Source organism: Clarias gariepinus, chromosome 6 (assembly GCF_024256425.1).
Source record: "Clarias gariepinus isolate MV-2021 ecotype Netherlands chromosome 6, CGAR_prim_01v2, whole genome shotgun sequence".
NCBI classification, from domain to species: domain Eukaryota; kingdom Metazoa; phylum Chordata; class Actinopteri; order Siluriformes; family Clariidae; genus Clarias; species Clarias gariepinus.
This window is the reverse complement of record NC_071105.1, coordinates 1,871,079-1,896,956: the sequence shown is the minus strand read 5'-3', so window position 1 is coordinate 1,896,956 and position 25,878 is coordinate 1,871,079. Positions and strand designations below refer to the sequence as shown.

Below are 25,878 nucleotides of genomic sequence, written 5' to 3'. Positions count from 1 at the left end.
TAATAATAATATAGGCTGGTGTACATTTTGTTATAGACAACCTTGTGAGATTAATTTGGCCAAATAAGTAGAAGTTCACATTATATAATGATCTGTGTGTGTGTGTGTGTGTGTGTGTGTGGTGTGCATAAAATATTGTTTAAAAAGATGAGGTAATAATCTGAGATATTTTCGAGAGACTATGAAAAAGTGACTATATTTTTATATTTACTTCAGCAGAATGTTTATGTTGTGTAAAATGTTTTCTACATATTTAATCCACATGAAATGATGACAAACATGGGGTTTATTTAGGTGCTTGCTGTTTAATTATGTAAGTAGATAATCAATGTGATTACATTAAAATATGTAATCTTCAGTACATACAAGATATTTATCACAATGTGCCATTACTACATCAAAGGTGATAACAATAACTATGTAAAAAAACTTTGCTATATTTTTCCCAGTAAAAAAAAATACAAAATTGTACATTAAAACATATACAGATTGTGTGGCATCAATGCTTTAATTCTCGCTGATCCATAAGTACTGCAACAGGTTAACCCACTTTGTTAGAACCTGGCAAGACACAAGAACACATTTTAACAAAGATTTAGTGACTCACTATCAGTCAATGACTCAGGTCGTGAGAATATTTTGATTATATTTTTATATATCATGAGAAAATAATCTCTTACATGACAAATCCAGGTGTATTTTGTATGATGATGGTAGAAATCCAGGATTGGTACTGGGACACCAGGGTGTACACACCAGGTTTGTAGGGCAGAGCACAGTCTATACCCCAGCTGGTGATACCGGTCTGAATCCAGGCTGCACCTTGCTTAATCACCAAGGGACCTCCAGAATCGCCCTTTACAATAAAAAAAAAATCATTTGTTTTATGTTTGTTAATAATACAACTAAGTTGTATAATTTAAAAACGTATTCATATTTATCTGTGTTACCTGGCAGGTGTCCGTGCCTCCTTTTTGTAAATATCCAGCACAGACCATGTTTGGGGTAATGGATCCAAATCCCAGTAGCAAATTACAAACATTTGTGTCCACAGTGGGCACCATAGCCTCCTGCAGCACACCAGGAGATGACAGTTGCACTACACACACAAAACACACATAAATATTAACATATTTCTAAAAGGTATTTATTAAAACACCATTTATACCCTCATTTCAGACAGATCTCAAACATGCAGTTGCAAGGATAGTTACATAATAGACAACAGATATGTATTTACAATTATATATACATATATAATAGATATGATTCATAGAATGAAATGAAAAGCACATACACAGCCATTCACAAGCCTTTATCTCTGCCTAGTGCCTAGCTTTGTGAGTCAGAAGATAAAGGAATGCCTGGCAGTATGTCCCAAAATAGCTGTAATTACTTTACACTAATTGCTGTCTTTTGACAGCATCTTTACTTCTCCTGGAACATGTATATGATGCTGCAAATACAGTAAAACACCTCTGTGGTTGAAATTTGCCTAATAAATATGAGTATATTCAGTTGTGTGATCCACAGACACCCCTGTGTGTGTGTGTGTGTGTGTGTGTGTGTGTGTGTGTGTGTGTGTGTGTGTGTGTGTATTTTACCTCCACTAGCAGTGTTCCCCCAGCCTGTGATCCAGCAGTTGGTGTCAGCTGAAAATGTGCTGCCTTGCCCGGCCAGACACACTGGAGTGATGTAGCTGTTGAAGGGTACCGAGGAGTTCAGAAGGAGAAGCGCAATGTCGTTGTTAAGGGTTGCACTGTTGTAGTCAGGGTGAATGACCACTTTTGTAACACCTCTTACAATTTGATTGGGATTAGAGCCAGACAGAGTCTGTTTTCCCAAATGCACAGTCAGGCCAGACATGGAAATGCTGAAAGGATAAAGAACGAAAGATACATGTTTATACTGTATATATATATATTTTTTCCCCTCTGGAAAGCTTTCAAACAAACTGACCTGTTAATACAATGTGCTGCTGTCAGAATATACTTGTCGTTGATGAGGGATCCACCACAGAAATGACCGCCGTAAGCGGGACTCTGTAAACTAACTTGCCATGGCCAGGCCCCAACTGTGGCATTCTGTCCACCCACAATACGGCTGTTAAAAGGTGCCTGACCACAAACTGAGGAAAAAGAAAGATAAAAATCAAAGATTTAAACGCCATTGTTAACTTTTATCTCAATCTAGCTGAGCAGAACAAAGAAAATTTTTTGCCTGGCAGGAATTAAGTACCTACCATTGAGCTGTGAAAAGCAACCTGAAATGAGAAAAAGAACATGTTTAAAAAAATACAATATTCAGACTTTACACCGGAGATATGCAATTATTAATTAGTGTGCAATATTATAAAATAAAATACAACAATATGTAACAATAAGTAAAAGGACAAACTGGATCAAGTGTTATTTTATATACTGCTGAATACTCAAATACCTTACCTTCCAAGTACAAGACCAGAACCACAATCACACACTGAAATTTCAGCATATTTGCTTTCAGGCCTGTCTTTATCTGTGGAAGTAAACAGGTGTAGTTGTCCTCTCCCAACGCTCTCTCTCTCTTATATCTACCCAGCACTGGTGCAACTACCAATGGTATTAGTCAAACCTGTTGCGTGACTAGAATGCTCTCAGGAAATAACCATATTACTGTACCAATTATATAATCCTGTCAAATTACATTCCAGGTCAAAAAGAAAAAAAGCATACAATCCATTTTATTTTTCCAATAGTAAAGTAGTAATCAAAAGCTTGGTATGGAAAAAACTATTTGGTCCTCAGTGAATGGCCTTACTCTGTGGTCCTAATGCCCAAAGCAGATAGTCAAGTTCAGGATGTACGTTCTTTTGTAGAACTAAACAAAATCAGAACACAGACAGAGATAAGGGGAAGAGCAGAGTCGTTTCACCTGTTGGTGTCTCGAAGTGTGTGGAATCCGGAAGTAATAAACAGAACATCGGGAGACGATAGCAAAGTCGAGGGGCGAAGCGTGAATCGGTGTCCGTGAAGCAGATATCAGGTCCAACAAATCCGAAGGCGAAGAGCGATAAGCGAAAACCGTTAAACAAAACACTTGGTCAAAATACACATGAATCCTAGAAAAATATAGCGGATTGGGAATCAGACATTTGATTTGGGATATGTGAAAAGTTGGGTTGATGCGATGCATGGTGGAAGGTAAAGCTATTCTTACAGAAGAGGGATTGATGATCTTAATTATGGTAAAAGGTCAGATGAATCTGGGTGAGAGTTTGCGAGAGATCGTCTTTATAGGTACATTCCTTGTGGACAACATGACCCTCTGGCCGATGTGATATCTTGGGGCTGTGAAGCGACGTCGGTCCGCTTGTTTCTTATAACTTTTGACGGCCTGGAGGAGTTGTCTTCTGGCTTGTAGCCAGGTTCTTTTGCAACGGCGAACAAAAAGCTGGGCAGAAGGAACTGTTACCTCTTCCTCCTGAGAAGGAAACAAGGGTGGCTGATAGCCCAGGCAGCAATGGAACGGGGACAAGCCCGTTGAGGAAGTTGGGAGAGAGTTGTGGGCGTATTCGACCTACAGGAGAAATTTGCTCCAAGAGGTTGGGTTCTGAGAGGTCATGCACCGAAGAGTTGCCTCCAACTCTTGATTTCTCTCTGTTTGTCCGTTTGTCTGTGGATGATAGCCTGAGGATAGACTTGGAGTGGCTCCAATGAGTTTGAGATGGGGTGGGTAGTGCTTGGTGTAACTTTATCACGGATGTAACTGTATGGTGAATACGGAGCCGCAAAGGAGGATTGAGGTGCAGCTCTGCAGTAAGGCTCTGATGTCTTAATGAAGTGAGATCCTACAGTTAGCCTTGACGTGAATGATGGCTGCTGGGTATCGTTATGCAGTGGAAAAAACAGAAGTGGATGCAGATCCGCACAGGTCAGAGATAAGGGGAAGAGCAGAGTCGTTTCACCTGTTGGTGTCTCAAAATGTGTGGAATCCGGAAGTAATAAACAGAAGCGTAGTCGAGGGGCGAAGCATGAGTCGGTATCCGTGAGAGCAATCAGAGTCAGATCAAATAAATCCGAAACGGGAGACGATAGCAAAGTCAAGGGGCGAAGCGTGAATCGGTGCCCGTGAAGCAGATATCAGGTCCAACAAATCCGAAGCGAAGAGCGATAAGCGCTTCCTTAAATGCCGGGAGAAATTATTTGTAAATGGGGAACCGGTGTGTGTGGGAGGGGCAGTACGGATGCGTGGGAAGAGACGTGACAGTCTAGAGAAAACATGACCGCGTGTAGAGAAATCTGACAGCGAGGGGAAAAAAAACAACAAACCAAAACAAAAGAGAGGAGTAACTGGGGTTCGTGACAGTAACGATTCCCCAAATTTCCCTAGAACATGACTCTTGTTTTCTTGATGTGGCAGATTTTCATGATGCAGAACATTTATGCTGTTAATAAACAGAGAACATCATGTTCACGTGTGTGTTCCTCTCCCAGTTGGCTCACACACATAAGCAAATCGGAGATGAGTAAATATATCAAGTGATGCTCCCCTAAGATTTCAAACTTAAAATTTACGTTAAATGTTTCAAGATTTTAAGGCTTTTAAAATGTAGTTTAAAAATACTAGCAGTGTTGTAGTACTATACCGTACTACACCCAACATTACAGTAAGAGATTTCCTGTTAGAATGCAGGTTAATTATTTTGAATATCTTAGCATTGTTTCCTGAATGATTTCTTTTGTGATGGAAGTGGAATTATAACTATAATGGCATATCAATTATCTAGACTGTACATGCTATAATTGTTTCAATGGAACAAAGGTGAGTCCTGGGTACAGCATTCCATTCCAGTGAAGCTGTCAATTATAATAGTGATGGAAATTCCAGCTCTTTTTAGAGAGTCAGTTCTTTTGGTTCATCTCAATAAAAAGAGCTGTCTCTGTCAGCTCCCAAGTGGCTCTTTAAATTTTTTAGTTGCTTAAATTAGTTTATCATTAAAATAATGTAAAATGTAAATGTAAAATTATTTGTAAAATTAATTATGAATTTTAAAAAAACATACATTGTATACAATTTTTATAATTTGAATGACTTAGTATACTTAACATGAATGCTCTAAAAAACAAGTTTTATTTATAAATTTTATAAACTATTTACAATGAAATGCATTCACATTTTACTGTGTTTTCTGCTATAACTCATTTTTGGATCTTTTCCAGTGTCTCGTCTGTGTCTCGTCTGTACTGTCATCACCCTCCCTCTTGTTTCTCGATCTCTGTGTTTGTAACCCTGCCCCTCCTCTCCCTCTCACTGCATACACACAAACACCACCACCACCACAAATCATGACATGCCAATCCTGTGTGGCTTCAAAAGAAAAAAAAAAAGCAGCTCACAGGCAGGAGCTGGCTCTGGTGGTTTTCTTCAAAGAGCCATCTCTGGCATATTTTCTTTTTGATTTACACATCACTAGATTATAAAACTAAATTGTGTGATTTCCCCTCTGCTTTAGGCACCTTGCAGAGTGTTGGCCACATGGGTTTAGAATGCTGATATAAATCATATCAGTGTACTGTATGCAAATACCGATGTGGCCTGCCAAAATGCTTGGTTAAATAAATAGTTTTTTCACCTAGACTTAAACACTGAGATTGTGTCTGAGTCCCGAACATTGGAAGGCTATTCCATAACTTTGGGGCTTTCTAAGAAAAAGCTCTGTCCCCTGTTTAAGTTTTCATAATACGAGGTACTGACAAGCCTGCATCCTTTGATCGAAGTGGGTGTGGTGGATCGTAAGACACCAGCAGTTCACTCAGATACGTCTCGGGTTACTTTGCTGTAACCCTGTTCCCTGAAAAGGCAGGAATGAGATGCTGTGTGAAAACGCTATGGGAAAATCTTTTCATGTTGCCGATTGTGAAGCATGTGTGTATCAAAGAAGCCAAATTTTGGCTTATATAACCTCGGTCGGGTGACGGCATCTAATGAGACGCACCTGCAGATTATAAATAGGAGTGAACCGGAAACATTCCTCAGATTGATTTGTCTGAACGGACGTCTGGTCACATGGGCAGTGCGGCATTGGGACGCAGCATCTCGTTTCCGCCTTTTCAGGGAACAGGGTTACAGCAAAGTAACCCGAGACGTTCGCTTTTAAAGGCTACACTCGATGCTGCATGGAAACGCTATGGGAACGAGAGTACCAACGTTGCCGCACTGCAAATGTCTGGACCCCCAGGTTGTGTAGCGTGTGCGCACAAAGCCGAGAGGTCTCAGAACTATGTCTGGGAAGCTGACTCGAGGACTCGTGGGCCCGGAGTGGCATAAACATCCAGACTATAAAATCTAACAAATGTTTGTGGAGAGGAACAGCCCACCGCGTTACACACTTGCTGCAGGGGAATACCTCTTGCTGGTGCAATAGATGAAGCGATCCCCCTGGTTGAGTGAGCCCTGATTCCTAGAGGCGAAGTGAGCCCACGCGCCTCATACAAGAGAGCAATAGCATCTCTCACCCAATGTGAAGGTCTGTGTAGTGGTGGCCGCCCCCTCTGGTTGCGGCCTCCATAGCATATAAAAAGCTGCTCTAATTTACGCCACTGGCTAGAGCGGTGGACGTAGATCCAAAGAGCATGTACTGGACACAGTAGGTAAAGTTTCTCCTGCTCCGAAGCTGTGAAAGGCGGAGGACAGAAGGCTTCAAGAACAACAGGGTGCATGGTTGAAAATGGAACTTTCGGAAGATAGTGTGGGTGTGGATGCAAAATGGCCTTAACTTGCCCAGGGGCAAAGTCCAGACAGGATAGGGAGACTGACAAGGCGCGCAGATCTCCAATCCTATTTAGAGAGATAATGGCCATAACAAAAACCATCTTAAGGGTCAGAAACCTGTCAGGCTTTGACTCTAGTGGTTCAAAAGGAGTGATAATTAGACCTTCGAGTACGAATAGATAAATCCCAACTAAAGGGTGTTTTCCCACAGTAACCCCCTCAATCGGAACGTGGCAGGCTAAAATAGCGGCTACGTACGTCCTGAGGGTACTAGGGCACAAGCCCGAGGACAACTTTTCTTGCAGGAACTCCAGCACTGAAACAATTCGGCAGTGGACTGGGTCTACCTGCTTCGTCATGCACCAACTTTCAAATACATTCCATTTGAGGGCATAAGCTCTTCTAGTGGAGGGAACTCTAGCGTTTAGGATAGTGTCAATTATGCTGGCTGGAAGACCAGCTTGACCAAACGTGAAGGTTCCAAAGCTTGGGCCAGGGATGAAATATTGTCCCCTGCGCCTGAGACAGAAGATCCCTCCTCATTGGAATCATCCAAGTTGAGCTGTCGAGGAGAGATATTAGATCCGAGAACCATACTCTGGTGGGCCAACGTGTCGCTATCAGTAAAAAGGCGCAAACCGTGTTGACGGACCCTTGCCAGGACTTCCGGGAGCAGAGCTATCGGAGGAAACGCATAAAGGTGTAAATTGGGCCACGTATGGGCCATCGCGTCCTGACCCAGGGGAGCTGGAAGAGTCACTTGGGAGGCAAAGAGGACCACCTCTGCTGTAAAGAATCTTTCCCAGATTCGACTGACCACTTCGGGGTGGAGTCTCCAATCTCTGTGTGTCACAACTTGTCTGGACAGTAAATCTGCTCCCACATTCATGTTAGGATTAGGGTTGTAAATCGCCCTGAGGGACAGGAACTTGTCCTGTGCCCAGAGCAGAACCTGATGCGCTAGCTCGTTTAAGCGGTGCGAGTGCAGTCCGCCCTGGCGATTTATGTAGGAGACTACCGATGTGTTGTTCACCCTCACTAGAACATGGTAGCCTCTCAGCTGCTGGAGGAAGTGCTGTAGGGCCAAAAATAAAGCCATCATTTCAAGGCAATTGATGTGCCATGCGAGAAGATGGCCATACTTTTTTCTATGTGAAAGTATGCGTCCTTCAAGTCTATTGTCACAAACTAATCCTCTGGTTGGATTTGTGAAACAATAATTTTGACAGTTTACATTTTGAATCTGTACTTTTTGAGATAGCGGTTCAACCCGCGAAGATCCAAGATTGGACGCAGCCCCCCGTCTTTCTTGGGGACCAAGAAATAACGACTGTAGTAGCCTAACTCTATGTCTGGAGGAGGAACCTGTTCTATGGCTTCCTTCTCCAGCAACGCCTGGAGTTTGGAGTTCAGCAGATGCACCCTTTTTCGGTATCATGGAAGTGTAGACCACGCCGCTTAAACGATGTGCAAACTGAATCCTGTAGCCTTTCTCTACAGTCTTTAACACCCAGGAAGATATGCTTCACGCTTTCATGCTGCCAGCTTCTCCAAAAGGGGTACGAGTTTCAGTATTTCGACTGCAGGGAGTGGTGTTAGTGGTTCGGCATCCTGGAATATAGCAAGATATGACCGAAGGACTAACAAGTCGTTGGAGACCAGTGTTGTCCAAAACACCAAAGGCGGCGGAAACTGAACACCGACCCCAGGGGGGTGCCCTGGAGGGCATGTTTGTATATAGGAAAGAACGTTACATGCCCCACCCGGGGTGGGTCACCCCCACGGTCCTGGGCGCATAAGCTTTCAGGACTTCTTCTTTAAAAAGAAGATGGTGCGGCAATCTGATCTTTTAGAGGTGGCCTGTAAGGGGCGGCGAGCCATACCCCAGTCCTTACGGGGGTGCCCGGCTGCTAACACTCTCCTTCTGTGCCTCTTGCCTGGCAAGAGTCAGATCTGGTCGAGGCTGGGTGGCACAGCTTAACCATATTTAGCTAAAAGCCATGCCTAGCTGATTGCCATGTCTTTAGCCCTCGTCCCGTCTCTCTCTTGGTCTCCCTCTAGTCTCTACATGTCTCCCTTCTCTCTAGTGTCCAGTTTCAGCTCCACGCATAGTTTGTGTGTCCTGTTATGTGTTTGTCCTCCTCCTCCTGCCTGTGTCTCGCCACAGGGCGTGTTATGTGTCCCCCTGCCTGTGTCTCGCCACAGGGCGTGTTATGTGTCCCCCTGCCTGTGTCTCGCCACAGGGCGTGTGTTTGTCCTCCAGTCTGTGTCTTGCCAGAGAGCCCCTGTTATCACAGAGTTAAATATTGTTTGAGTTTGTTTGTTCCTTTGTTTGTGTCTTAGTTTAACACAAAGTATAAATAATCATTAAAAGCCTTTTTTTTTTTTTTTGATTACACACCCCTCTGCCTCTATGTCTGCTCCTTCCGCCCACGGCGTTCAACACCTGCCACTACACCCCGGTCGTGACACAATGTGCCTATTACAAATAAAGGATTGTAAAAGGATCGCCGTCTGACTTCACCCGTATGGAAAGAAAATATATTTCTTTATATATTATTAACTGTCAATATATTGAATGATTTAATGTTCTAATCTAAATATATTTACAATATATGGAATAATATATTGTATTAATTTATTACAATATATAGAAAAAATACATAAGGAATTGCTGCTTTTAATATATTGAATATATTTAAATATATCTTAATGTATGTAATTTTATATTTAACAATATACTTTTTAATATATTAAATTTGATTAAATATATCTACTTCTTCATAATATCATTATGCAATATGCTTATGGCTCATTTGCTTATGCATAAATTTCTTCAGAGACACATGAGAATCATTATAGTTTTATTGAACATATGAAACATTCTCAATTAACAGCATACAGTGATGAGCCACAACAAACACCACCTGAAACTAGTCAATGTCCATACTGACCTCTGTCCACGACAACATTAAAACCAGCAGGTTAACAATATTAAAAATGTTACAGTTTACTATTACCAGTAATTTGTAAATCGAGCCCATGCATAAAAGTAAATACAGAAATGCAATAAACCTTAAAAGATTACTATTTAATGTGTTTTGATTATTTATGAAAGTAAATATGTTTTAATAATAATAAAAGTGACTTTTAAATGTAATTATATTTTTATATATAAACATCAAAAAAATCTACAAATCATGTAATTTGACCAGATTTATAATTTTTTTAATATTCCAAACCTACAGTATGACACCAATTATCTGCAAGGTGCCTAAAGCAAATGGAAATGCACATTCAATTCAATTCAATTCAATTTTTATTTGTATAGCGCTTTTAGCAATTTTCATTGCCGCAAAGCAGCTTTACATAGTCAAAAGAATTATTTAGGTTTTGCTTTATATTCCATAACATCACTGAAATGGAATGCCCAACCCAGGACTCACCTTTGTGTTACTGAAACAATTATAGCACTTACGGTCAACATATTGATATGTAATTATAGTCATAACTCCACTCACATGACAAAAGAACACAACCAGGAATCAATGCTAAGATTTTAAAATACTTCCTGAGTTATAAAAAAAAAAACTTTTGCACATAATGTTGTGTTTGGTATAGTTTAGTACTCCAACCTGCTGGTTTTTAGAAATGTAATTTTAAAAACAAAGCTTGAAACATCTGCTCAGTGTTACATTTAAAATAGGGGAGGATCACTTGATGTGTCCATCCAGCTTCAACCTTGATGTGTCCACTTCAATCTCTCCTTCTCTGTATTGATTTTGTTTGATTATACAAAAGAACCAAACAATTGGGGTTTTGTTCTGTAATGCTCTATTACACTGTAAAAGAAGTTTTAAATAAAAGAATTTTAAGAGTTAAAACTTTTTATGAAAATGAGACCTTTGTTTTATCTGTGTGTAAGCTCCCACCAATACCCCAGAGAAAATGGTTTTCTTGAATAATCCCACAAATGAATCCCGAACCTGACCATGTGCTTTTGGGCACCAGGATAACAGAGCTGGGCCATTCACTGAAGGAGAATAAATAAGGGGGGGGGGGGAGTCAAAAACAATGTGTTATGAGTTTATAACGTCTAGTAGACAATAAACCAATATGGTTAGGGCACACACTGTATGGTGTTGTCACTTTTTTTCTTGAGAAGTTCAGTAAGAGGTCTATCTCTTGCCACTGGCCCTGGAATTGGACCTGGAATAGTTCTGAAGAAGAAAACATGACATCATCATACTAAGACCAGCAGTTCATAGTATGTTCAGACTATGAATGGACATAGATGTGCACTAGAAGTGAATGTTTTCTCCAATAGTCTGTGCAGCTTGGTGTCAATTCTATTTACTCTTGACCTCTTTGTTTGGTAATGATGTTTTTTTTACGACGATGGTTTGGCAAAAGGTCAATATAAATGACAGCAACAGTCTATCATCCATCCAATGCCGTGCAGCTCACTTAGAGATATTCACCATTTAGATGTTTCACACGCCTGTCATTCTCAGCATGACAGGTACTGCCAGCCTCTACAAGGTTTAATTTATCCATGATTTAAATATGATATTCCCAGAGAAAAACCCATACAGGTATATTGGGACAAATCACACCTTGACCGTGATAGAGAATTACACTGTGAATCTGCAAGACCTGGCACAAGTTGCACGTCTTTTTGCAGGCCTTCCTTTTTTTTCTCATGAAACATTATTGGTAGATAACAGGCATTATTGAACATTGTACTAAATTAAATATAATTACATTATCCCCAGTGTTTGGTGCCAATTTTAATAGAACAGCTTTATGTAGTGAACACATTTGACCTGGTTACTGCCTTAGTGATTTTCCAGTAATTCATGATCTTTTGAACCTGGAATGTCATTTGACAGGATATATAATTGGTTCAGTAATAAGGTTATTTCCTAAAAGGATTCAAGTCACATAACAGGTTAGACCAACACCATTGGTATTGTAGTTGCAGCAGTACTGGGTAGATATAAGGGAAACAAAGCTGAGAGGGGACAAACACCTGTTGACTACTACAGACAAAGACGGACTGAAAGCAAAAATGCTGAGATTTCAGTGTGTGTTTTTTGTTCTTGTCTTGTACTTGAAAGGTAAGGAAATTGCATTGAACAGTATAAGTGGATTTTTTTTGTATGTTATATTTAAAATAACACTTGATGTAGTAGATTTTATGTTACATCTTGTATTTTATTTTAATATATTGCACTCTGCTCGATAAGAGCATATCTCTTGTGTCTGCATATTGTATTTTGTGACTCATGTTTTTTTCCCTCTAATTTCAGGTTCCTTTTCTCAACTCAATGGTAGGTACTTCTCTCACACTTAATCACTACAAGGCATTGAACTTCCCTTTTTTTCTACTCAGTGAGATTAAGATGAGGGTTAACAATAAAATATTACATTTTTATCTCTCTTCTCTCAGTTTGTGGTCAGGCACCTTTTAACAGCCGTATTGTGGGTGGACAGAATGCCACAGTTGGGGCCTGGCCATGGCAGGTTAGTTTACAGAGCCCCGCTTACGGCGGTCATTTCTGTGGTGGATCCCTCATCAACGACAAGTATATTCTGACAGCAGCACATTGTGTTAACAGGTCAGTTAAATTTTATACCTATTTCTGGGCAACTTCACAACTTATACAAAATATACATATTAAAACATATATAAATATAAAATATTTTTTCCACCCCTTTAGCATTTCCATGTCTGGCCTGACTGTGTATTTGGGGAAACAGACACTGTCCGGCTCTAATCCCAATCAAATTGTAAGAGATGTGACAAAGGTGGTCATTCACCCTCAATTCAACAGTGCAACCCTTAACAACGACATTGCGCTTCTCCTTCTGAACTCCTCAGTACCCTTCAACAGCTACATCACTCCAGTGTGTCTGGCCGGGCAAGGCAGCACATTTTCAGCTGGCATCAACTGCTGGATCACAGGCTGGGGAAACACTGCAAGTGGAGGTAAAATACACACACACACACACACACACACACACACACACACACACACACACACAGGTCTCTGTGTATCATGGAATTAACTATACCAACCATAATATATATTAGGCAAATTTCAACCTAAGAGGTGTTTTATTTGCAACATCATATACATGTTTCAGGAAAAGTGGAGGTGCTCAAGGTTTGGTTTCTAATCACAGAAACAAAAGACAGCAATTAGTGTGAGGTAACTACAGCTATTTTAAAACAGCTGCCAGGCATCACTTCATCTGTTCATGCACAAAGCTCCTCACTAGGCAAGACTGAAAGCTTATGTATGATTGCTCTGCAGGAACCTTTACTGTGGGTATAAACAGAGTTCTAATTTATGGTTATTTTAAAAGATGCTTGTATTTCTTTGTGTTGTAGTGCAACTGCCAGCTCCGGGTGTGCTTCAGGAGGCCATGGTGCCCATTGTCGACAAAAGTCTGTGTGATTTTCAACTGGGACCTGGATCTATTACCCCATACATGATCTGTGCTGGTAATCTACAAGGGGGCAAGGATACCTGCCAGGTACACACAGATAAAATATGAATAAATGTCTAAATAATACAATCTAGATGCATTATAAACAACTATAATGATATTTGTTTCATTGTAAAGGGCGATTCTGGAGGTCCCTTGGTGGCTAAGCTGGGTGCAGCCTGGATTCAGGCTGGTATCACCAGTTGGGGTGAGGGCTGTGCCAGCAAACCTGGTGTGTACACCCTGGTGTCCCAGTACCAGTCTTGGATATCTAGCATCATCACACAAAATCGACCTGGCTTTGTCAAGTAAGACATTATTTTCTCATCATTCATAAATAAAAATGCAATCAAAATATTCTGAAGACACAAAGCATTGATTTACAGTGAAACACTAAATTTTGGTTACAATTCTTTTGCATCTTTCCAGGTACTAAAACAGGGGTGTGACGTGTGGCAGCATTGATGAATCAAGAAGAATTACATTCTTTTATTTAATCAATATTATTGATGTTACATGATCTGTATATGTTTTAATATACATGTCTGTATTTATGTTTCTTATTGAGACGAATCGAATTATTTTTACATAGCCATTGTAATTTATCTCACTCACTCATCTTCTATTCCGCTTCATCCTGTATTCAGGGTTGCGGCGACCTGAAGCCTACCTGGGGTCCAGGAGGCTTAGGGCACGAGGCAGGGTACCCTGAACAGGGTGCCAGTCCTTTACAGGGCATTATAATTTATGTTTAATATAATAATGGCTTTTTGTGATAAATAACTTGTATGTATCAAAGGTTACATATTTTAATGTAATTAATTTAATTAACTGCTTACATTTAAGCAGCAATAGCAAAATACAGCTCTTGTTTGGCAAGTCATCATTTTATGTGGATTAAATGTAGAAAACATTTTCAGATTATTACCTAATTTCATTAAAATAGATTTTCAATTATTCTGTCTTATAAATTTTACTTATTGTTAAGTTTAAAATAAGAAGAGTTATTGTTTGCTGTGTCTGCCACACCTCGATACACTTACAGTGGTGTTCAAAATAATAGCAGTGTGTTGAAAAAAGTGAGTAAAGCTCCATATCCATATAATAACCTTTTAATTTAAATCACATAAATGCATTGAACACCCTGCACATTCTATTCTAAATCACAACATGAAGAAAAATGTGCTACATGGATTATTAGTTTAATGTTAGTGAAGAAAAACAAATATTAGTCTGTTAAAATAAATAGCAGTGTGGAGTTCATACTTTGATTCAAAAGTTGATTAGAGATGGAAAAACATACAAAGAAGTGCAGAAAATTATCGGCTGCTCTGCTAAAATAATACCAAATCATTTTTAAGCTTTAAAATGGAGACCAAAACCAGAAAGACGTGGAGGAAAATGGAAAACTACCATTTAAATGGATTGAAGAATAACAAAATTGACTCAAAGAAAATCTAAAGTTAACTGTTAGTACTACAAGAACAGCTATGTAAAGCCAAGCTATCAGCAAGAAGCCCGCGCAAAGTCCCATTGTTGAAAAAAAGACGTGTGCTGAAGAGGTAACAGTTTGCCAAAGAACACATTGACTGGCCTAAAGAGAAATGGTGCAATATTTTGTGGACTGATGTAAGCAAGATTGTTCTTTTTGGGTCTAGGCCCCGCAGACAGTTTATCAGGCCCCCACACGCTGAATTCAACTGTGAAAACAGTGAAGCATGGAGGCACAAGCATCATGATATGGGAAGGCTTCTCGTACTATGGTGTTGAGCCTATTTATCATATTTCTGGGATCATGGATCAATTTGAGTCCATCAGAATACTTAAACAAGGAGAGGAAATGCCCCTAAAATGGGTGTTTCAACAAGACAATGACCCCAGACACACCAGTAAGCAAGCAGCATCTTGGTTCCAGACCAACAAGATTGACGTTATGGAGTGACCAGCCCAATCCCCAGACCCTAATCCAATAGAAAACTTGTGGGCTGACATTAAAAATGCTGCTTCTGAGGCAAAACCAAGAAATGCAGAGGAATTGTGGCGTGTAGTACAATTGTCACAGATGTGAAGCAGTTCTCAGAAAGCAGGTTATACAACTAAATATTAGTTCAGAGATGCTCAAGAAAGATTAAACTTCTAGCATTTTTGTTTAAACAGTAAATTCATCACTTTATAAAGATGAGTGATGACACTGCTATTTTTTTGAACAGGCTAATATTTGTTTTTCTTCACTTACAATAAACTAATAATCCATTTAGCACATTTTTCTTCATGTTGTAATTCAGAATAGACCGTGCAGGGAGTCCAATGCATTTATGTGATTTAAAATTAAAAGTTATTATATGGATATGGAGCTTTACCCACTTTTTTCAACACACTGATATTATTTGAAACACCACTGTACCAGTCAGGGCATTAAACTGAGAGAGACAATCATGCACAAACACACACACACACACACCCACACACACACTAATGTAATCACTCCTCTCTGACAGAATCTCTGGTTACTGGAATTGTCTTCTTTTTAAGGGACTTTAACAGGAACCTTTCTAATGCCACTTGCTTTTCCCTTCTTTTAAGGATTTGGCAAAAATCATTGCATTGTCGTTAAACAGATTCATCTCTTACACTGCTACAGGCTTTTTAACCTTTTTTCTTCACAGAGGTTGTTGTTGCAGTAGAGTTACTAAAGAACAGCCACTACACTTGGACACAAAATAAAAAAAAAATGGTTTATGCGGGCACACACACAATGTTATAGTAAACAGTGCACAAGCACATGGACGTTGACTATATGAATTATACTAAAGAATACTTTAGTGATAGAGAGATACTAAGAAAGATAGAGAGATACTAAGACCTAGCATGGGAGGTGATTACCCACAATACCACAGCGCGCGAGAGAGAAGAACCATTAGCTCAGTTGTGATCATGTGACGCTTGGCTGACAAAAAGTATACAGTCTAATGCAAAAGTTTAGGCACCCCTTAATAAATAACAGATTTTGGTAATTTTTTAATTGAAAAGACGTTAACACAGTCTCTCTTGGAAAGCGAAAAAATGCACAGTATTGTCAGCAAATATTGATGCACAGTTACTTTTTATGTCATAAATTGAAAAAAGATATAAAATAAAAACATTATTGTGGCACTGTGCAAAAGTTTGGGCACTCGACATACTGATGGGGCATTTAAAAACGTTGACTGCCGCGCTATTCTGTAAGTGCGCGCCTTGCAATTTTCATCCAAGTGTTGTACTTCACAGAATTCCCACCAGGTGGCACATGGAAGAACTCTGCCAGAGCACATTATATGTATAATCATTCAAAGTCGGCAATGTATAGTATAGTCTATATGCACATGTAACTTAGTGATTGTGTGAAAACAGCTACAATAGATACTGAACAAATAGACACAGTTCTTATATATTTGTTTATTTGTTTAGAACTTTACACCAAGTTTCTTCTTTGGGTTCTGCCAAAGTCGCGTGCATTTTCGGAAGCGGAGCCACGCAGGTTTAACGTGACAGACTGATGTGAAATAAATCAAATATCTATATATAATAATATTGTTGTTGTTGTTGTAACAGTGTTTTCAAAAATACACACTACATTAAAGTAAAACGCAAACAGCGTTTAATCTCATCTCTGGAGGAAACAGTTGTGTGAGGACAGGTGAATGCAGCGAAACTTTACTTAAAATGGAAACCCGATTGCCCCCTCATGATGACTGTATTTATAGTAAAGAACTGAACAGATGTAAATCTATCAATTTATCCATAAACACACGCCTTGATCTCAGTTTCTCACTCTGTGCTGCTGCTGTCTGCTGAGCTGATTATATTGAATGAATTCTAAATATATTAAATGAAAAGTCTAAATATATTGATTGAAACATGACGTCATCGAAACACAGAGCCATCTTTAGGAAGAAGTCCGTGAGGAACTTGGTTCCTGCGATTCTGAGAAATGAAGGGATGGTCAACATGTTAGTGAGAGCGTGTACGGTCCAAAGTCCATTTCCTGCTCATTTCCCCGTCCGAGTATTTACACTAGTGTTGTATAAAGTGATGTTTGGTAGTGAGAGTGAAGAAAGTTACACTCACTAATTCGTATTCAAACCAAAAACAAAGGCAATCAAGCCAAAGAAGTTAAGAGTCCAGTTGATGTGCAAACAACAGAATTAGGCATAAGGCGAACTCGTAGCCGAAAACATTCACAGAGGGCAAATTAATTAGAGCAAGCCACAAAGAAACTAATCGTAACAGCCTACTTCACAACGAAACGCTAGGCTTAAATACAACGCAATCAATGGGAAAACCAAACGCAGCTGTGACACATTAGGGAGAAAAAAGTAATAACAGCTCGTGGTGGATTTAAACATATTCGAATGTGGAAATCTGATATTGAGTGAGGCTTACTGCACCACTTTGGGCCGTACACGCAAAAAAGTGTTGACCATCTCTTCATTTCTCAGAATCGCAGAAACCAAGTTTCTCGCTGACTCTTCTTCTTCTTCTTTAGGTTTAATGGCGGGTGGCAAACCAACTTATGGTGCATTTCCGCCACCTACTGAGTTGGAGTGTGAAACCTCAGCGAGCGGAAGGAAAATTGCTTACATATTATATATATATATATATATATAAATTATATCCTGTTAATTAAACCTGTATCCCTCAAAAACTTTAACAAAAAATCATACACCTTTGATAGTTTCATTCTGAAATATATCTTTGACTGAGATGACATTAATTTCCAGATCTCTTAGTTTATCAACAAGCTGATTTCTTTTCATTCTATATGCTTCACAGTGTAATAATACATGCTCAACCGTTTCTGTTCTTCCACAATGACTTTAAATTCAAATTTTATTTGTCACGTACACGGTCATACACAGTACAATATGCAGTGAAATGCTTTTCCGACTACCAGTGACCTTAAAATAAAAACTTAAACATAAGAATAAATATAAATAAAAGGTAATACGGTAGAAAATAAAGTTAACTGGTAAAATATACTGTACAAGTAAAAATAAAGACATATTGCAGTAGAAGAAATATTGCAGGAAAATGAAATTAACTAGTAAAAGTAAAAATATACTGTGCTACCTAAGATAAAATATGAATAAAAATATACTGTACAAATAAGAACAAAAAAATATATAATAGAGAAATATGAAAGAAGAAAATAGAAATTTGTCCATAAGTAATGTAAAAAATGGCTGAGGTGCAAATATGCATAAAGTGACTGTCTTCTTAAAGTGTCTTATTATTAAAGTGATTTGTGCAGTGGTCCATAATGAAAGTATAAGTATATAGTGCAAAAATTGTGCATGAATGTGTCCATAGTGTCTGTAGGAGCCAATTTCTTATATGTCAGTAATTTGTATTATGTTGCTCATAATGTTATTTCTGTTTAGTAAAAGCAATATTGATATTTTTATGTATGCTTTAATAACACTATTATTTCTGATGTGTACTTTGGCGCTGTCTCTTTAACGACCACGTCATGCTGATACATTAGATTGAATTGACACGGCCGGAGAAGTAAAGAGAAACAGTTTTCTTACCGTCTTTCTGTCTTTAAGGAAAACTTGTGTTTAAGCGTTTAAAGGAAATACAAGTTAAAGGGTTAATAACTGTATATCAAAGGACATAAGGACCATCTGGATTCTGTTTGTAATTGTTTTGTAATTTTATTAAACTCACACTTGGTTACGGATCTTGTGACGAGTAAGAAGATTTTCTTACCGGCCGCTGTATTACAAGAGGAATATAGGATTGTGCAATAACATTAGTAATAAAATTCAATTCAATTCAATTCAATTCAATTTTATTTATATAGCGCTTTTAACAATGGTCATTGTCCCAAAGCAGCTTCACAAGAAAAAAAATGAAAGATTTTTTTTTTTTTTTTTTTTTTAAGAAAAAAAAAACGTCCAAAACGTGCAATGTTTTGGTTTTGTTTATAAGAGGATCGTTGAGTGATTCACGCGCCTTCAGGCACGATATTTGGATTATAATGGACTACCGTGACTAAAATTATGCGATGGCGTTTGGATTACACTCTAAGGATTTATCTGATTTGACTATGGTGAACATTTCCGTCTTTTGGATATTTTGGGGATATTATTAAGCTTTGGACATTGTTATATGTTGCTGCGTCATGGACCCGCCGTATTTGCGCCTTCACACAACATCGCAAGAGGGCGATCTCATCTGCTTTCGTGATGAACGCAACGCGCGCTTTGAATACGAACATTGATCAATATGGAAACTGAGGAAAAGAGCGCGGCCTCTAAAAGAGTGCCTAAGATGACTGCTAAAGCCCAAGAGGAACGGCTTAACCAGTTGATGGGGTCTAGAAAAGCCAAGTTAGGACATTTGACAAGGCAAATGAGAGAAATTGAAACTTTGCTTGAGGACTATGGTAACATTGACACTGTGTATCAATGCATAAATGGTGAGTTTGCACAGTCTTTCCTTGCATTCCAAGACATAAATAATGCAACCAGAGAACTTATGTCAGATGATGAGACATATTTAGATCAGCTATACTGGTTTGAACCTAAGTCTCAAGCAGTTAAGAATTTTGTTGACAAGGTCAATGATTGGATTGAAAGAGTAAAACTCCAATCTAAAGAGGCAGAGCAATGTGATGCAGAGGTTGAATGCTCAGACAGCGCCTCAATGGTTATTTCTTCTTCACAAACCCTCTTGATGGAAAAATCTGGTAGTCATGTGGCTTCAAGCATGTCATCTACAGCTTCATCCAGGCTGAGAATTGAAACTGAAAAGGCAGAGTTGTTGGCACGAGCAAATGCTTTGAAACAGAAACAAGAGCTTGAAATGGAAGAAGCTGAGCTTAAAGCAAGGAAGGAAAATTTAGAGCTCCAAACAGCAATTGCTGCGGCTAAAGCCAAACTTAAAATTTTGTCCATGTATGAACCAGCTCGGAGTATTTCTGTTGCATCTGGTGGTGCAGCAAAGGCTGCCACAACTGCAGAAAATCTTAAAGCCACATCTGAAAGAGTGGTACAGGCCAAAATCACATTTTCATTCGTTATTACCTGGCAATGATGATAGGTTACAGCCACCTAGGTCAGATATGCCTGAGCATATGGATACAGAAAGTTTGTTCAACATCATGCAACGTCAAAATGACATTGCAGAGATTTTTGCAAGACAGCAGTCATTATTTTCTCTTCCCCCTATGGATATACCAGTCTTTAGTGGAGACCCGCTTGAATTCACATTCTTTATTCGAGCATTTGAACACGGAGTAGAGAATAAGACAACAAGCAACAAAGACAGATTGTACTTTTTAGAGCAGTTCACCACAGGACAACCAAAGATACTTGTACGCAGCTGTCAACACATGCCATCTGAAAGGGGCTACAATGAGGCTAAAAGACTGCTCTACCAACATTTTGGCAATGAGTACACTATCGCCACTGCCTATACAGAAAAGGCATTGAACTGGCCAGCTTTAAAGCCTGAGGATAATAAAGGCTTAACAGATTTTGCCCTTTTTCTTACTGGTTGTCGCAACACAGTTGACAGTGTGGAATATGTTGAAGAGATGGACAGTCCAAGCAACATGCGCGCTATTGTGTCCAAGCTTCCTTTCAAAATGAGGGAGAAATGGAGAGGAGTTGCCTGCGAGCTACAAGAAAGGACTGGCTTGAGAGCAAGATTCTCTGACTTGGTTAGTTTTGTAGACAAACAGGCAAAGATTGTTTCACATCCACTGTTTGGTGATATACAAGATAACAGAATAACAAAAGACTATCAGAAATTCAAACCAAACAAATCAGGTAATTTTCAAATGAAAGAAAAGAAAACCACATTTGTTACAAGCGTGACACCTGTTCCACAATCCAAAAGTCAAAGAGCAAAGGAAAAGGATGGAGCAAAAGCAAACAAAGGAACCCTCTGCTCATGCTGTAATAAAGACCATGGATTGGATGTTTGTGATGTTCTGAAGCACAAGCCACACAAAGAAAAACTTGAATTTCTAAAATCCAAGCGCTTCTGTTATGGTTGCTTGTTACCAGGTCACATGAGTAAAGGTTGTATGCAACGATTGACTTGTCAGAAATGCTCACTAAAGCACCCAACCATCCTTCATCTCCCAGAAAAGAAGCCAGTACTTCCATCTCAGGATGGTGAAAGCTCCACAACTGTTACTGAGTCATGTTCTGTAAACAGCGAAACTTGTGGCTGTACTGGGGCTGGTAATTTGGTGTGCTCATTGGCCATTTTACCAGTCAGAGTTAAATCCAAAAAAAGCAATCATGAGGTCATGACCTATGCATTCCTAGACCCGGGTAGTTCTGCGACATTTTGCACGGAACAACTAATGACAGAACTAAGTCTAACGGGTAGGAAAACAAACATCCTGCTGCGTACTATGGGACAGGAAAGACCTGTTACTACGCACGTTTTCACAGAGCTTGTAATAAGCGGACTGAATGAAAACAATTTTGTGGACCTCCCTCAGGTGTTCTCGCAAAAGGAGATTCCTGTTATAAGGGAAAATATTCCTTCCTATGTTAAGAAATGGAAGTACCTTGATGAAGTGCGTTTTCCTCAGATTGATGCAGGTATCGGCTTACTCATAGGTACAAATGTACCAAAAATCCTTGAACCTTGGAAAGTCATCCTGGGTTGGATTGTAAATGGACCTTTGGAGAGAGACAACATCCAAGCTAACAATGATGCAGAATGGCCACAGGTAATTGCAAACAGGATTTCAGTAGTAAGCCTGGAAAACCTAATTCAACAACAAACTAGTTATGATTTTCCTGAGTGTAAGCAAGCTGAAAATTTGGAAATGTCCATAGAGGATAAGCAGTTTATGGAGTCAGTATCACAGTCCATAAAGCTTGTTGATGGACATTACTGCATTGACCTTCCATTAAAGAAAAAGGATGCAACATTTCCCAACAACTATGTTGTAGCATCTTTGCGTGCTCAATTTCTGAAAAGAAAATTCAAAAGAAATTTGGATTTCCACAAGGACTACTGTAGTTTTATGGAGGATAGGTTACTCAAAGGTCATGCTGAAAAAATCCCTGCAAGTGAAATCAAAGGAAACCCTGATAGAATTTGGTACATCCCACATCACGGGGTGTATCATCCACAGAAACACAAACTACGAGTAGTGTTCGACTGCGCAGCTACCTACCAAGGGAAATCACTCAACTCTCAATTGTTACAAGGACCCAACTTGAATAATTCTCTCATTGGTGTGCTAATGAGATTCAGACACAAGCCAATAGCCCTTGCAGCGGATGTAGAAGGGATGTTTCATCAGGTCAGAGTTCCTGCTAAAGACAAAGACCTGTTAAGATTCCTTTGGTGGCCTAAAGGGGACACTGCCCAAGACATGGAGGAGTATAGAATGACTGTTCACTTATTTGGTGCCACATCCTCTCCAAGTTGTGCAATCTATGCGCTGCAAAGCTGTGCAAAGGATAACACTGCACATCACAGATCAGAGGTGATTCAAATGGTACTTAGGAATTTCTATGTGGATGACTGTTTGACATCTGTGGCTACCGAGCAACAAGGTATTGCTCTGATGCATGAACTAAGGGCGCATCAGGAGGATTTAATTTGACCAAGTGGATGTCCAACAGTCGCAATGTACTTGCATCCATAAGTGAGGAGAGCAAAGCAAAGACAGTGAAGGACTTGGACCTGGAGAAAGACAAGTTGCCATTGGAAAGAGCCCTGGGAGTTCAGTGGTGTATAGAGACTGATACTGAACTAACCCTGCAGGAAAGGCCTCTTACAAGAAGAGGTATTTTGTCCATGGTCAGCTCCATTTATGATCCACTTGGAATACTTTCTCCGGTCATTCTCCCTGCAAAACAAATACTGCAAGAGCTTTGTAGAACAAAATATGAGTGGGATGACAGTATTCCAGAAACTCTCAGACATCAGTGGAACTTGTGGTTTCATAGTCTTCAGAACGTAAATGACTTTCAGGTTAAGAGATGCATGAAGCCACTTAACTTTGGTGAAGTCACTTTTGCACAGCTGCATCATTTTGCAGATGCCAGTGAGCTGGGTTATGGCACAGTATCGTACTTGCTCATGGAGAACAACAGAGGTAACCAACATTGTGCCTTTGTTATGGGTAAAGCAAGGGTTGCTCCAGTTAAAAAAGTTACTGTGCCACGTCTTGAGCTCACTGCAGCTACAATGGCTGCAAGAATGGACAACATGCTGAAATCTGAATTGGACTTGGTTCTGCAGGAATCTGTGTTTTGGACAGACAGTACTTCAGTTCTGGAGTATCTTAACAATGAAAGCGCACGCTTCCGTACATTTGTGGCCAACAGGGTAACTACGATCTGAGAGCTCTCAAAGGCGTCACAATGGAGGTATGTCACTTCTTCTTCCAACCCAGCTGACATTGCCTCAAGAGGGCTTACTGTGGATGCTTTCCTTAAAGCAAGTTCATGGCTCACAGGTCCATTCTTTCTGACAAAGCCAGAATCAGAGTGGCCAAAAATACCAAGTCACACTCTTAAGATATCTGACAATGATCTTGAAGTAAAGGAAGTCTCAAATAATGCAGTGGGCGCTGAAATTTGTGACTATACTTCTCAGCTCTTTTCACACTATTCAGATTGGTACCGTTTGAGAAGAGCAATTGCATGGTTCCTAAAATTAAAAAACATTTTGAAGACACTGATGGAAAAAAGGAAGGAGCTGTGCCACACTTTAAGATACACTACATCAGTGCATTCTGAACTTGAAAAAGAAATGGAAAACTTCAAAGTCTCACTGTCAGGTGTTACATTATCAGTAAGTGACATTGAAAATGCTGGGAAAGAGATAATTCGCTACAGCCAAACAATCATGTTTCCAGTGGAAATCAAAGCCCTCCAACAGCATAAAACTGTGAAACGCAGTAGCTCTCTCTACAGGTTGTCTCCAGTTTTACAAGATAAAATCCTAAAAGTAGGTGGCAGACTAAGCAAATCTGCAATGCCTGAGGAATCCAAGCATCCTGCAATTTTGGCAAAGGACCACCATGTTTCGCATCTGATCTTACGATCAATTCATGTAGATGTAGGTCATTGTGGCCGTAATCATATGTTGTCAAAGTTGAGAGAGAAATACTGGATTCCAAAAGCTCAAACCGCCATCAGAAAAATTCTGTCTCAGTGCACCGTTTGTAAACGCCAGCGCAGCATTACAAGTAAACAATTCATGGCCGACCTTCCCCGTGACAGACTTTTGCCAGATGAACCCCCATTCACAAATGTGGGCATTGATTATTTTGGTCCATTTGATATAAAAAGAGGGAGATCATTGATCAAAAGATATGGGGTTATCTTTACTTGCCTGACATTAAGAGCTGTCCACGTTGAGATTGCTAGCTCTTTAGATACTGACTCGTGCATCCATGCGCTAAGGAGATTCATATCTAGGAGAGGCCAAGTCCAAACAATCAGGTCAGACAATGGAACAAATTTCATTGGGGCAGAAAGGGAGTTGCAAAGAGCCATACAAGGTTTGGAGAATGACCAGATTCAAACCACATTACTTGCAAAGGGTGTACAGTGGATTTTCAACCCCCCAACTGCATCCCACCACGGAGGAGTCTGGGAACGGCAAATACGGACCATCCGAAAAATTCTCAACTCCACTGTAAAGCAGCAGTCTCTTGATGAAGAAAGTCTTCAAACGCTCTTATGTGAAGTGGAGGCAATAATTAATAGTCGTCCCATCACTAAATGACCCAAACGACTTAGAGGCCCTCACTCCGAATCACTTGCTGCTGCTTAAAGTAAAACCGTCCGTGCCTCCTGGAGTTTTTGATAAAGCAGATCTATATTCCAGACGTAGGTGGCGCCAAGTTCAGTATATAGCTGACCTATTTTGGAAGCGTTGGGTCAAAGAGTACCTACCTGACTTGCAAGAGAGACAAAAATGGCAAACCCTAGTGAAAAATCTAAAACCTGGGGACATTGTGTTGATTGTTGATGATTCTGCGCCACGAAACTCTTGGGTAATGGGACGAGTGCTACAAACATTCACAGACAACAAAGGTCTTTTGAGGCAAGCCCAAGTGAAAACCAAAACAAATACACTCTTGCGGCTTGTTACCAAAATCTGTCTACTCTTAGAGGCTGACTTATAATTTCTTTTCACAGTCCTAGTGAAAGGTTACAGTTTTATTACCTAAATTTAAACTGAAATCATTGAAAGATTGGGTTTTGTTGTATTTCTTGCGTTTGATTTGTAGAAAATACATTATCTTTAAGAAATTTGTTTGGCTCTTTGATGTAAATAGGTTGATAATTGTTTTGTGTAACACAAATACAATTAGGGGCTGGTGTGTAGGAGCCAATTTCTTATATGTCAGTAATTTGTATTATGTTGCTCATAATGTTATTTCTGTTTAGTAAAAGCAATATTGATATTTTTATGTATGCTTTAATAACACTATTATTTCTGATGTGTACTTTGGCGCTGTCTCTTTAACGACCACGTCATGCTGATACATTAGGTTGAATTGACACGGCCGGAGAAGTAAAGAGAAACAGTTTTCTTACCGTCTTTCTGTCTTTAAGGAAAACTTGTGTTTAAGCGTTTAAAGGAAATACA

General features: G+C 39.5%; 2 protein-coding genes across 2 annotated transcripts; one reads left to right on the top strand and one right to left on the bottom strand.

The window, feature by feature from the left end:
- Nucleotides 1–251: 251 nt before the first annotated feature.
- LOC128527074 (chymotrypsin-like protease CTRL-1) lies at nt 252–2,493 on the bottom strand. The gene is made up of 7 exons (XM_053499360.1): nt 2,445–2,493; nt 2,243–2,263; nt 1,960–2,128; nt 1,605–1,873; nt 951–1,099; nt 681–856; nt 252–561 (listed from the first exon to the last, which is right to left on the bottom strand). The coding sequence occupies exons 1-7, from the start codon at nt 2,491–2,493 to the stop codon at nt 555–557; spliced, it is 840 nt and encodes a 279-aa protein (XP_053355335.1). The 3' UTR covers nt 252–554.
- A 9,305-nt stretch (nt 2,494–11,798) lies between these two features.
- On the top strand, nt 11,799–13,317 carry LOC128526365 (serine protease 27-like). Its single transcript, XM_053498155.1, has 5 exons — nt 11,799–11,873; nt 12,066–12,086; nt 12,206–12,374; nt 12,477–12,745; nt 13,151–13,317. The coding sequence occupies exons 1-5, from the start codon at nt 11,825–11,827 to the stop codon at nt 13,315–13,317; spliced, it is 675 nt and encodes a 224-aa protein (XP_053354130.1). The 5' UTR covers nt 11,799–11,824.
- The last annotated feature ends 12,561 nt before the right edge of the window (nt 13,318–25,878 follow it).